General features: G+C 40.3%; 1 protein-coding gene across 1 annotated transcript; it reads right to left on the bottom strand.

The window, feature by feature from the left end:
- Positions 1 to 3822: 3822 nt before the first annotated feature.
- Positions 3823 to 5287, bottom strand: LOC117474946. Its single transcript, XM_034120981.1, has 2 exons — positions 4811 to 5287; positions 3823 to 4617 (listed from the first exon to the last, which is right to left on the bottom strand). Exons 1-2 carry the CDS (start codon positions 4886 to 4888, stop codon positions 3823 to 3825), a joined length of 873 nt encoding a protein of 290 aa, XP_033976872.1. The 5' UTR covers positions 4889 to 5287.
- Positions 5288 to 13983: the final 8696 nt, after the last annotated feature.

Below are 13983 nucleotides of genomic sequence, written 5' to 3'. Positions count from 1 at the left end.
ATTACATGTACATGGCCACATTCTCAACAAAGTTACGTAACGAAACATTCTGTATTCCTTGCTTACTTTTTATTTAATGCTTTATAACAGCTGGAATAGTTCGTTTAGAACAGGCACCTCACTCGCAATCTGCTCCTCCGCAACGCCTACCTCCGGCTGAAATTATGAATGTACAGTAAGGCATAGTAATCATAGATAACACGGCAGGGTCCGTTACAGTTTGTTTTCATCTGATTTCAAATATTTCAAATGTCTGAAGTTAATAAATACATTCTCAGTGTTCAAGTCAATAATAGTCATATAAGAAAAGTACTGATCTAATAACAGAGATTTTATAAGGACTTTTCAATGTTCGACATCGCTCATGTGAAATACAGTAAACTGGATGTTGTGGTGCCGAGAGGCGGGGTATCAAAAGTACAAGCTAAACTTTTATTTAGCATCTGAACACACTTGTAAACAACGTGATGCCCGGGAAGCGAAGATCCGGCGGAAACAGCTGGTCTGGTTCACTAAAATGTCCGTGTACAGTATATCTGGTACTAATGTATAGCGGATCTTTGTTAAGATCCATATGTCAGTAGAGATGGGATGGCAGAAGTGCTATATATATATATATATATATATATATATATATATATATATATATATATATATAATTCCAAAGCTGGTAAAGACCTTTCAAATTTAGCAATAATAGTCATATAAGAAAAGTACTGATTTGTTCTTGAATCAACTTTTTTATGGAAAATGTTTTATGTAATTTTATTTCATTTTAAATAAAATGAAAGACATTCACAGTTAATGTAATTAGATATACATTATTAATGCCATACATTTTTAAATGTAATTAGATATACATTATTAATGCCATACATTTTTGCATAAATATTTATTCAGTATGATAGCTGTCTAACAGAAGTTAAATCCATTTCTCACTTATTCTGACAATGTACTTAACCCCAAATAAAAGAACCCAATAAAAATAGTTGTTAAATAATAGTGAAGTCACGTTGTAATAACAATAACTCATCTCTCTCGGTTTTTTTTGTTTTCTTTGTGTGCTTTGCCAAAAGCCACTGTATCAAGTGTCCTAGTTGGGTTGCCGTACGGAGTTGAGCAATATGCACATGCGCAGTACCGATCGGGCAGGTGGACGGATCGGGTAGTGACAACTGCAACCCAACTAGGACACTTGACGTCTCGACCGTCTAGGCGGCTGGCCAATATGCGAATATGCATTGCGCATGCGCGAGTCTTATGATCTTATTAGGTGAGTTAGGTGAGTTAATTATTAGTTGTTAGTTAATTAGGTGAGTCTTATTAGGATATTAATGCCATACATTTTTGCATACATATGTATTCAGTATGATAGCTGTTGTTAGAAATTAAAATCAATGTTAAACAGCATAATTCAGTCTAAAACATATCGTCAGTTTAAAGCTGTTTTATTGTGGAAAAGCCTGGAAGTTCTCAGGAAATCAATGCCAAGCTTTTATTCTGAAAAATCCTTTATCCGGTTAGCTTGTGACTAATGTTGCGTTTTCTGAATGTAAAGTGAAAATGACTTGGAGTGTTACACACAAACGTACGGACTTTAACACTACATCGATAGACGTTAAGATATTATTACTGCTGAATATTAAATGAAGGTCTAGTTGATCGTAGTGTTTACAGATACGTGAGAAGCTATGACGTCAGAGGGAATTTCCGTAAAATAAGAACTGTGCCGGAGCGGAACCACTAGGACTTCTAAACTAAGTATTACAGCTGTTTATAAGGTATTAAATAGAAAGTCATGACAGAGATAATGAGGAGAAAATGCTTAAGGAAGTAGGCAGAGAATATCAATGTCGAAATCATCTGTGCTCTCGCGATATCGAACCGGCAAATGAGGCCCCGGCTCCACGAGGACAAATACGGCAAAACGCATCGGAGAAACGCAAACGCAACCGCAAAAAACCTTCCGCCCACACGCAATATACACCGGATTGTGTCAAGCTCCACGAGACGGCTCCGTTTACATCCAAACGCTGGAAAAGCTGCAGTACATATGCCGAACCTGTACGTGGCGCTGTAACTTCCTCCACAAAAGCAGCAACTTCCTCCACAAAAGCAGCGAAGAAGAATGGTTGTCATGGCTGCACTTCTGTGTATTCTCCGCGGTGGGGGCCGAGGGAACCGGGCAGAGTTTTTCGCCGGTCAGCGTGTGTTAAAGTTTAAATCTTCCGGACAAAATTATAAAAGTGCCGGTCAAAGGTCTTCATTGTTATTTATTGAGCTTTAAAACAAATGAATAACGACGATATAATGATATATAATCATCAAATACACAGAGCCTGTCTCTTTTTCCTCTCTTCTCACAGCGTCAGTGTCTGTCTCATGCAGCAGCTGATCCTGTAATGAGTGACCCGACAGTAAAAATGAACATATTTATAACTAGTTTAGTTTGAGAGGTAATTAAAATAGCTAAGGGTGATGATCTGACTTGAAGTGTGTGTTTTGCTCCCGCTGCATCACAGCAGGAGGAGCTGCGTGTCTCCGTCCTGTCAGATTAGACTTCACTCGCGTTTATGTCCATATCGAGAGAAAGATCAATAATCTGAATTCAAGGAGGAGCTCCTGTAGATGTTGCACAAAGAACTGTAGCATGGTCAGTAGCGACTGGAGCACGATAGCAACCCTGCGGGGGAGAGGTGGGGAGAGGCGGGGAGAGGCGGGGAGAGGTGGGGAGAGGTGGGGAGAGGTGGGGAGAGGTGGGGAGAGGCGGGGCTATGAAAACGGATGACCGTATAGGCGACTCCACGGCCCCGTTGGACCCCCCAGAGCGCTCCGTTCCCAGATCTATCCACCTTTGGACCCGTTGTCGTTTGCGGGGTCTGTTTCTACGTTTCCCTTACGGCGTCGTGGAGCTTAGAGGGCTATACGCATGAGAAATATGCGGATTCAACCAGTTTTCGTCCTCGTGGAGCCGGGGCCTGAGTAGGGGGCCACCCACTATTTGCACAGCGGGGGACAACGAGACGTGGATAAAAAGGCAGGACGAAAGATAACTCAGTCTCTTCCCTTCGCTGCAGCCTCCCTCAAGACAACACCGGCTTTGTCTCTCCATTCACCATGCTTGTTCTTTAACCACGTTACTTAATTAAACTACCCATTTGAACCTTTTCAGAGACTCCATTAGTCTCGTTATTTTAAGTTTCTTTCCTGGGAGCGAGAAGATCACAAATTATCAACACTGTCTAACAGAAGTTAAATCCATTTCTCACTTATTCTGACAATGTACTTAACCCCAAATAAAAGAACCCAATTGGCGGACCATCTCGCACATGCGCAGTACCGATCGGGCAGGCGAACGGATCGGGTAGTGACAGCTGTCATAGTTCGTTTAGAAATCCTAGAAACACTTTATGAACAGGGTTGGGAGGGTTACTTTGTAAATGTAATCAGTTACTGATTACTGAATACATGGCTCTGAAAGCATCCGAATACAGTTACAGTTACGTGTTTTAAAAAAGTAACGTAATCAGATTACTTTCTTTATCCATCACAGATGAGAAAATAATAAAACAAATACAAAGAGGAAACAATTTGATATGTCTACCATTTATTTTAGGAGTATTAATATTTTTTCAGATAGGATCATACATTTACAAAACATCACCATGTTTTTATTTAACAAATTAATCTACAATAAATCCTAATCTTATATTATAAAACATCACCATGTTTTTATTTAACTAAATAATCTACAATAAATCCTAATCGTATGGTCCTATATTGAACAAACTATGCCTATCTGCGGCCTATCTACAGTTGAATCTATCTGTGGCGGAAACCAGGGCGAGGTGTTTCTGGATCCGTTTTTCTTGGGCTCCTCAGTCTCTCGTTTACCCGGTTCCTAATTTTATGCCACTGGTCCGTGGTCAGGCCTGGGAACCGACGGGAGACACTGGACTCAAGTGTCTGCCTCACATTGAGGGGAAGAGGCATTTTCCCTTTGCTCCCACTCCAGTTTGTGATTTTGGCCATGTTCTCATATGAGTGAAATGGCAACATGGCCATGAACATATCACCCGCAAATTTCTCTGGGCGATGCTGTCCACTGCGAAAGCAGTCCTCGAAGAACTTGTCCTCGCGAGCCGCGGAAACTGCCCTGAGGAGGGTGGGCGCATCAGGTGTGTGCGACGGTCGTGGTATTGCTTCCGACCGGAAGTGACCGCTTCCAGTGACCGCTGGAATTGGCACCTCTGCCTGTAGAGGCTGTGGGTCTGCGTCTCCCACAGGTAACTCAAACAGCCGTCGCCTGGATTGGACCTGTGTGTCCAGGTGCTGCTGCAGTTCCAACCTCATGGCAACCTGTGCCAACGTCATGGCAACCCGCTCCGACTCTGCAGTGTGCTGTGCCACCGTCATGGCAGCGCGCTCCGACTCTGCAGTCTGCTGTGCCAACCTCATGGCAGCGCGCTCCAACCTCATGGCAGCACGCTCTTCTGTCAGCTCCAACACTTGTGCCTCCGTGGCGGTTAACCGGATTTTCAGTGCCCGGATCTCTGCGTCAGGCAATCCGCCAGCCGCACATGAAACAGCCACCGGGAGCACCTTAAGTGTGATGGCCTGATAGGAAACAGAAAAAAAATATGAATACCAGTGGTCACATTTGTATTCCAAAAACGATATGTTAAAACTAATTAATACTTTCTATTTGTATTGAGATATAATAATAATAATGAGACCCCCCGCCCCCAAATCAAATCCCAATTCAACCCCTAAGTATTAATGATTGACAATGAGGGCCAATAGTACGTACCGCTTTCTTTTTAACCAGTCTGACTTTGCTTGGTTTTTTGGTCGCAGGAGACGGCTTCACCTTTTTTGCAGTGTCCATCTGCGGGGCGGACTATAGGAATTAGGAATAAAGAATATAACACAATTAGACATAAGCACAAGTGAAATTAACAAATAATCACACATACAGTAGGTCCAAAGGGCAGAGTATAGGTTATTTACAATCAATTTATGTCAGCTCACCTGTGCAAGAACTTTTCTTCTCTTGCTCTCGTAGAACTTGTTGGAATCCATTAAGTTCTTCTTAGTTCTCTCACAAATAAATGTTGTGCGTTCTTCTTCTTCACAAAAGACGGTGTGCCAAAAGCAAGTTATGCACTCTATTTATCTGTGAATCGTACATGGTGTTCGTGCACCTGGATTTCTATTGGCGCGTCTACAGCTACAGCCGCACCTACTTTTGTCGGCTACTAATTTGCGTAACCGGCTTCTGGAATCTGGAATCCACTATTCCACTACAACAGCCAGGATGCGCATCAACCGTGAGAAGTCCCAGGAGGTTCGTGTCATGCGGGCAAATGGAAAATCAACAAGAGAAATTCAAGAACATTTTGCAAGCCTTGGCATAGCAATTTCACAAAGCACTCTGCGATATCACTTCCAGGCGAAACCACCCCGCCGCTCAGGTCCAAGAAAACTCAAACCGTAAGTAGCCTACCTTATTTAATAGTATAGCACGTATCGTAAACAGCTGACATGTGATAGTTCTGCATTTCCCTGATGGCTTTTGTATTTTTCTTTTACAGCAATATCGTGAATGCGATCGAGAATGCGACAACGGCTGATGACGAACTCCCGGCTCATGTTGTAAAGCGGAAAATTCAGGCGGACTTTGGGGTTTCGCTAGGACTCAGCAGCATCCGCAAGGCCAGGAGAAAACTTGGCTGGAAATATGGCAGGACCCGTTTCACTCCAATGATCAGAGATCACAATAAAGAAGCAAGGCTGAGACAAGCCCTCCAGTGGATCGAGTCTGGGGAAACGTGGCATGATGTGCTTTTTACGGATGAATCCACAATAGCTCTGGAACACTTTGCAAGGCTCAGTTTCAACAGAAAGAACCATTCTGTTGCAAAGCCTCAACCGAAACATCCGATAAAGTTGCATGTCTGGGGAATGATTTCGCACCACGGTCCAGGCCCTTTGGTTATCTTTGAAGGAATCATGGACAGAATTTACTTCGAAAACAGTATCATCAAGGAAGCTGCAAGTCCATACACCAGGGGACATTTTGGGTCGGATCACCGCTTCTTCCAAGACAATGACCCGAAACACAGCGCGGCAGCAGCTGCAATTGCGGCTGAGGGAATAAACTGGGTTAAAACTCCACCCGAATCTCCGGATTTGAATCCCATCGAGTTGGTCTGGCACTTGATGAAAGACTTCATTCGGAAGGAGGCTAAACCAGGCTCGAAGCAGGAGCTGATGCAAGCGATAGAGGATTTTTGGAGGACAAGACTGACCCAGGAGACCTGTAGTCGACTAATTGCAGGCCTCAATAAAGTTCTGCCATTGGTTGTGAAAAACAACGGTGGACATAGTGGAAAGTGAAATTGAGATTGTCAAATTTAATAAAAATACAAAATAATGTATCTGTGTACGTGTTTTATGTGATCTGCATGCACTTATCAAACATTACACCGTTACAGTTACTGATTTCAAATAAACAAAGTCTTGGCTTTCAGAATATTAAACTTGTTTCAGCAAATTTAGATGATAAATACAACTATGAAGCTTGTAACGGCATAATTACTTAAGCGGAGAACGGAGTAAGTTAACGTTACAGCAGGCATAACAACAGCCAGTGTTTATTTTATTATAATGTATAGTCGTTATTCATTTGTTTTAAAGCTCAATAATTATTTGAAATGATTTGCCCTAAACTTCTGCTCTCAGACATAGTTAATTATTAAGTTATTACCTTATCCGATAATAATCCAATGCAGAGGCAATAATGTTATATAAAACATTATTTATATATAGTCTTAAAGTTACAACCGGCCCTTTGAGTGCAACCTTAATGCTGATGTGGCCCGCGATGAAATTGAGTTTGACACCCCCTGCTTAAGGGAAATGTGAACATGGAGGTGTAAAGATGCGGTTGCAGGTCAACACAAGACAACACATTAACTATTTAAATGGTCATAAGACATACACTGAGCACTTCCTTGGCATCAAGGTAATCACTAGAGAGATTCTCACTTGAGGAATCTTAACCTGAGCCACAATAAATTGTCTATAAATAGATTCCCAACATCTCAGTTGTATTAAAAATGAATAAGGCCATCTTCACGAAAAGTTCAAAAGGGGGAGGGGGGAGAGAGTTAGACGCTCGTGAATCTTACTGAGAACGTTATGTTTCCTCTGACTGCTTATGCCAAAAGCAACGACAAATTATCTGTTTTAAATACCTTTTTAGACCGTAAACTTTAGAATGAAATGTAATACCGGTTAGTTTTTTGTGTTCATACTGACAGAAGAAGAAATAAATTAAGTATGAATGAGAATAAGACTTATGTAATGTATTGACATTTGATCAGTAGCCTATAAATGTATTACTAACTTTATCCACTGTGGTACCGAAGCTTGGATCACCGCCAAAGACATGGCCGAGGGCAGCTGGCAGCTTTCAATATTTTTCATGTGCGATTCTAACGCTTTCAGAAAGTGAAACATACAGCATCATTTGAGAAAAATAAATCAAAATAAGCGTTATAAATGAACCCTGACTACTTGTGTTTAGGACTCACTGTATTTTGCTACTCTCTAGGTCTGTGGGCCAAATCCAGATATGGGGGGGGGGGGGGTTCTGTTAGAAGGTGCGACGGGGGAGGGGGGAAAGGGCCTATGGGCTTAGCCCCGGACAGGTACAACAGGTATTCACTCAGAGGGGGGTAGTTACCATTTACATGTCAAAAAGCAACAAACAGTGGGCGGGTGGGGGATGGTGAACGTTTACATTTATTTACGTTTACATTTATCTACAGAATACTATCTACTATCTACATTTATCTACAGAATACTATTTAGTTTATTAAGAAATACATATTTGTAGCTTTTTTTTTATCTGCAGTAGGAAATGCAGAGAGTAGCGACAGGGCTGGTCCAACCTGATCTGTAAAGTGATCTAACTAAGTGCTATTCATTTTCTTGACGGGGAAGTGCAGTGTAAATGGGGGGCTTATATGCATTTGAAAAGCAATATAAATCACACAGTTCGTATACAATAGGCATTAAAAGCACCGTCGATAACCATTGCCCTTCTCCTATTCAAACCAAAAGAGAAAATGCAGATATTACACTCTGAAAAGAAAGGGTAGACATATCTGTACTCTTAGTGCCAAGTAGCTAAGCTATTCATTCGCAGAAATGTAAAGTGGTCTATCTAAGTTCTATTCATATTCTTGACGGGAAGAGTTAGTATACAATAGAGTTAGAGTTAGTATACTTTAAAAGCCTTCTCCAAATCAAACCAAGATATCTTGGGTATTCACTCAGAGGGGGGTCGGTGAACCGGGCAGAGTTTTTCGCCGGTCAACGTGTGTGAAAGTTTAAAGTTCAATCTTCCTTATTGAGCTTTATAACAAATGAATAACGACTATATATTATAATAAAACTATATATTGAGCTTTAAAACAAATGATATATATTATAATAAAATAAACACCGGCTGTTGTTATGCCTGCTGTAACGTTTACTTTCTCCGTTCTCCGCTTAAGTAATTATTACTTCCTGGTTAGCTTTCCGCTCGAAATTTAAATCTGAAAATGGCAAAATAACGGAGAAAAAAACGTTCACAGAGAAGACGACAACAATTGTCACTTGCACAAAGCAAGGTTATACAAAAAACCTGTGTAGATATACATTATACTATAAAGGATATCAGAAGCACTATTTTAGATATTTTAAATTTGAAAAAATGAGGTGCAACATAGTTGACAATGAAGTCAAACATTTGACGCAAATAACATAGTTGACTGGACACATTATTAACCATCAGCACTATGTTCATTTCAAGGCAGAAGTGCAAAATTCCATTGATAATGATGTGTAATGACGTCTACATGTCGTACAAATTGTCAACTAGGTTACCTGTCAACTAAGTTACTACAGTTATTACAGTACTGGGTAACTTAGTTGACAGGTAACCTAGTTGACAATTTCCCTATTTTGACCCATCATTTCAATGGTAGGCCTTGCCTGGATGACCACATGTCATTTTCTTGAACAGGTTAACATCACATTTGCACATATAATTGAATTAAAATCATTAAACAATTGTAAACCATAACAATGTACGTAACATTGTTGATTGTCAATGAGTATATTAATTGACCATGTGCTATTATACATAAAATATTGTAAAAATGTAGAGGTCAATCACCACAGTGTGTTCAAAATGTCTGCCAAAGAGGAACATGGCATCATGTGATGCTGGTGACATGGTATTGGGACAAACCATTTTTGAGTTAAAGGGGGAAGTTCTGTTAGTAACATAGTTGACAGAACTTTTGCGGACATTCATATATTAAGATATTTAAATTATTTAAAGGGGGAAATCAATTAAAAATATGTTATTATTCTTTAGTATTTAGACTTTTGAAATAAATGAATACTTTTTTAAATTTACTTTAATGGTTTTTATTCATTATTTTGAATCCAAGACACCCTCAACTGAAAAACGGACATAGCAAAAACTGACAATTTAAGAACATCATGACACATTTCAAGCTAAATAAAGCATAGGATGCACATAATGTTTGTGTGATATTATAACATGCTTTCCAATAATAGGCAAAATATGATATTTTTGAAGAAAATAGTTAGAATAATTATAATTATCATCAATGGACATCAATGGACATGGAATGTACCCTAAATTGTAGAATCACTCAGCAGTTACATACACCAAACCTTCCAGTTATATTCCTATCAATATTATGAAGGCTTTTACAGAAGGGTTTGGTCATATATAATTCATAGCCTGAATTATATAACATTTTATACCTAAAAACATGGTGAAAATTGATATTTTAGGGCTGTTGACAGTATTTTCTGATTTATGGAGTGATACAAAGAGATATCCAAAATCCCTTCTGTAAAAGCCTTAGATACTAATATGACTACAAAATGAAACAATAATTTTGATCCTGGCTTTATCCAAAGTTCAGATTTCGGTTCCTGAAATGTGTTAAAATATGCGCATATTTCATGAGATAATAGTTCATTTGGATATTTAAACATGCTATTTCAGAAAACTTGTAATACAAAAAAACAATTGCCTTATTGTAAGTAATTAACTGGAGAAATATTTAGCTGATATCTTTAAGTTAAAAATACCCTATTCACCTGGGGTGTCTCGCCTTAATTAGATGTTTGATAAGTGCAGATCACATAGTAAAACACGTACACAGATACATTATTTTGTATTTTTATTAAATTCGACAATGTCAATTTCACTTTCCACTATGTCCACCGTTGTTTTTCACAACCAATGGCAGAACTTTATTGAGGCCTGTAATTAGTCAACTACAGGTCTCTTGAGTCAGTCTTTTTCTTCCAAAAAGCTTGTGACAAGATGTTATTGCTCTTGGGGCATTAAAAACAAGATTTTAACTTTAGTTTTTTATATAATATCTGCATTTTCTATTGTGAAAAACTAAGTCTTAGTTATTTAATATATAGCGCCATCTCCTGGTTAAACCCTGAAATTGGAGAATAGTGGGAGGGCCTAACATTCCTGAATACTGGTCTTTGGCAGGCAACTGGCTGGCAACTGGCTGGCAGTCGGCAGGAAGCTGTATGCTGGGGTCCAAAATAAGAGGCTCCATCTGTATCTGGAGTCCTATCTGGAGTCCTATCCCTATCTGGAGTCCTATCTGGAGTCCTATCTGGAGTCCTATCTTGAAATTGAAGATTATCTTGTAGTGAGAAGGGACAGGAACGTGAATGGAGGTGGTGTCTGCATGTACATACATAAAGACACCAATTTCAAAAACCGTACTGACCTGCATCATGAAAATATTGAATCTGTGTGGGTTGAAATTCTTTTTGACAATGCTAAATCTGTAATAGTCGGGACAATCTATAGACCACCGGAACAGAGTGACTTTTATGATACATTAGATGGGTGTTTGGCTGATGTGGGGGATGTAGAGACAATTATTATTGGAGACTGGAACACGGATATGCAACGTAAAGACACGTCCGTCTTCAAGTCCTTCAGTAGGATTTGTGATCTGCACGGCTTCAGCCAGCTAATCACCCAACCCACCCGGGTATGTGAAACAACACAAACTACCATTGATCTCATTCTGACCTCTGACAGGTCCAGGATCTCCAGTAAAGGGGTTATAGCATGCGGTTTAAGTGATCATTATATGATATTCTGTACCCGCAAAAAGCTAAAACAAAAGGCCGGCTGTCACAAAACAGTCATATCTAGAGACCTCAAAAACTACTCTAGCGAGGCCTTTAACCTAGAACTGGAGAGCCTGGACTGGTCAGATGAGCTCAGTGGTACACAAGTTGAAGAAACATGGCTTGGTTTCAAAAACAAATTCTCTGCAATACTCAATGATTTGGCCCCCCTAAGAACAACCAGGGTAAAAAATCGCGCTGAGCCGTGGATGCACTCCGGCATACTGACCGCCATGAAAACCAGAGACAAAAAATGCTCTGAGTTTCATAAAAGTCAGTCAATGCTTTCCAAAAGCACGAGCAGTGAACTCCAGGCCCACGTGACTGAACTAAAAATTGAAAGAAACAGACTAAGAAATGACGTAAGCTCCATGATCAAAACTGCCAAAAAGAATTTCATCAATGACAAAACTGAGGAAAACAAAAATAAACCCCGTGAACTTTGGAAATTACTCAATAACCAGCTTGGCTGCAGTAAAAAACTCAAAACGAGATTTTCAAACGTAAACATAAAGACAGATAACAGGCTCATCACAGACAAACTGGATGTGGCCAAGTACTTGAACATTTTTTTCACAAACATAGCCACAACTCTTGTAAATAAATTACCCTCCCACTCAGGGCTTTTTGGAGTAGATCACATCATGACCTACTACAAAAACCTAGGGGTACGCAAAGATGATTTCAGTCTAGCAAGGGTAACAACAGCAGAGGTACTCATTAAACTGAGCGCCCTCAAACCTAACAAGGCCACGACAATATCCCCTCCAAATTCCTCAGAGACACAGCAACCGCCATCTCACCAGTCATAGCTCACATAATTAACCTCTCCATAAAACAGGGAAAAGTACCCAAAGACTTCAAAATTGCAAGAGTAACCCCCCTGCACAAAAAGGGCAGCAAATTGGACCCAGGCAACTACCGCCCTGTTTCTATACTTACCTCCATCTCGAAAGTCATGGAAAAAATAGTATATGAACAGGTCGAAAAGTACCTCGCAGAAAAGAAACTAATCTATGAATTTCAATCTGGCTTTAGAACATCCCACTCCACTGACACATGCCTTCTTTATTTGAACGACCACATCAAACAAGAGGTGGACGAGGGTAAATACTGCGGCATGGTGATGCTGGACCTACAAAAGGCTTTCGACACTGTCAATCACCCCATTCTGATTGACAAGCTAAAAGCAATTGGTTTTGATAAACTATCGGTGAGCTGGATGCAATCCTACCTGGAGGGGAGAGAACAGATGGTGGAGGTAAACGGTACTCTGTCCCCCCCCCTCCCAGTGAGCTGTGGTGTTCCACAAGGAAGCATATTAGGTCCGTTACTGTTCCTAATTTATGCAAATGACATGTCATCAGCATGTGACTGCAACTTGTTCCTGTTGGCGGACGACTCAGCCCTGCTGGTCTCTGACAGGAGCAGATTGCAGGTTGAAAAAACCCTCAGCTCCGAGCTCGGCAGAATCTGCACCTGGCTCGCCGATAATAAATTATCATTACACCTGGGTAAAACAGAGTCCATTCTCTTCGGTTCGAAACATAATCTCAGCAAATCCGACGACTTCTCAGTTGCAGTGGGTGACATTATTGTCACAAGTAAGAAGGAAATTACATACCTAGGATCTATTCTTGAGGCAAACCTCTCCTGTGACAAAATGGCATCCAATGTAATAAAAAAAGTCAATCAAAGAACTAGATTCCTATACCGGATCTCCTCTCTGGTAAACAAAAACACCCTGAAAACTCTGGCAGGAGCACTCATTCAAGGGTACTATGACTATGCTTGCACGTCATGGTACCATAGCACCTCCAAGGCGCTAAAAATAAAACTTCAAACATCGCAAAATAAACTGGTCAGACTACTGCTTGACCTTTCATCTAGAACCCACCTCACCTCTGCCCACTTTGACAACCTAGGATGGCTTAAAGTAGACGACAGAGTACAGCTACTTGCAATGGGCCTGGTCTACAAGATCCACTACACCTCTATGGTACCCATGTACATGTCAAAATTCTTCCCAAAGGTCAAGGAATACCATGATCATAACACCAGAGGGAGCTCCACAAATCATGTAAAACCCAGATTTGGCACAAAAAAAGGGGAATACACGTTTCGCAATTATGCCACATCAAGGTGGAACGCTCTTCCCACAACTGTAAAGGAAAGTAAAACTATACTTACCTTCAAAACCTCTCTTAAAGAGCACCTTCGGGGGAAAGCATTGCAAAACTGGCCCCGGTAATGGTACAAATCTCAACCTGTCGTACAATGGACAGCTTCCCCCCCCCCATCTATGTATATACTCGCATTTTAGACTCTGTTACTAACTGTATATCTGTAGACTTGGTATGTCTTAAATGTCCGGTTAGGATGTATTAGAACGAAATCTAAAATGAAAATTGTAAATAAGCCATCTGTATGTAAAAAAACACCTGTATGTAAATTGTAAATAAGCCATCTGTATGTCAAATATGTCTTATATGTCTTAAATGATATGATGAATTGGAAATGGGGGACCCTGATGTAAACAAGACGAAAGTCTTTCTCTGGTCTGCATCCCCTTAACAATTGTATGTTTTGAGCTGTACTGTACTGTACCCAATATACAAGCTGTTAATAAACTTTTCAATTCAATCAATCAATCAGTCCTATCTGGAGTCCTATCTGGAGTCCTATCTTGAGTCCTATCTGGAGTCCTATCTGGAG

This window comes from Trematomus bernacchii, unplaced genomic scaffold (assembly GCF_902827165.1).
Source record: "Trematomus bernacchii unplaced genomic scaffold, fTreBer1.1, whole genome shotgun sequence".
Lineage (NCBI taxonomy): Eukaryota > Metazoa > Chordata > Actinopteri > Perciformes > Nototheniidae > Trematomus > Trematomus bernacchii.
The sequence above is the reverse complement of the archived record's forward strand: the minus strand, read 5'-3'. Positions and strand labels throughout refer to the sequence as shown.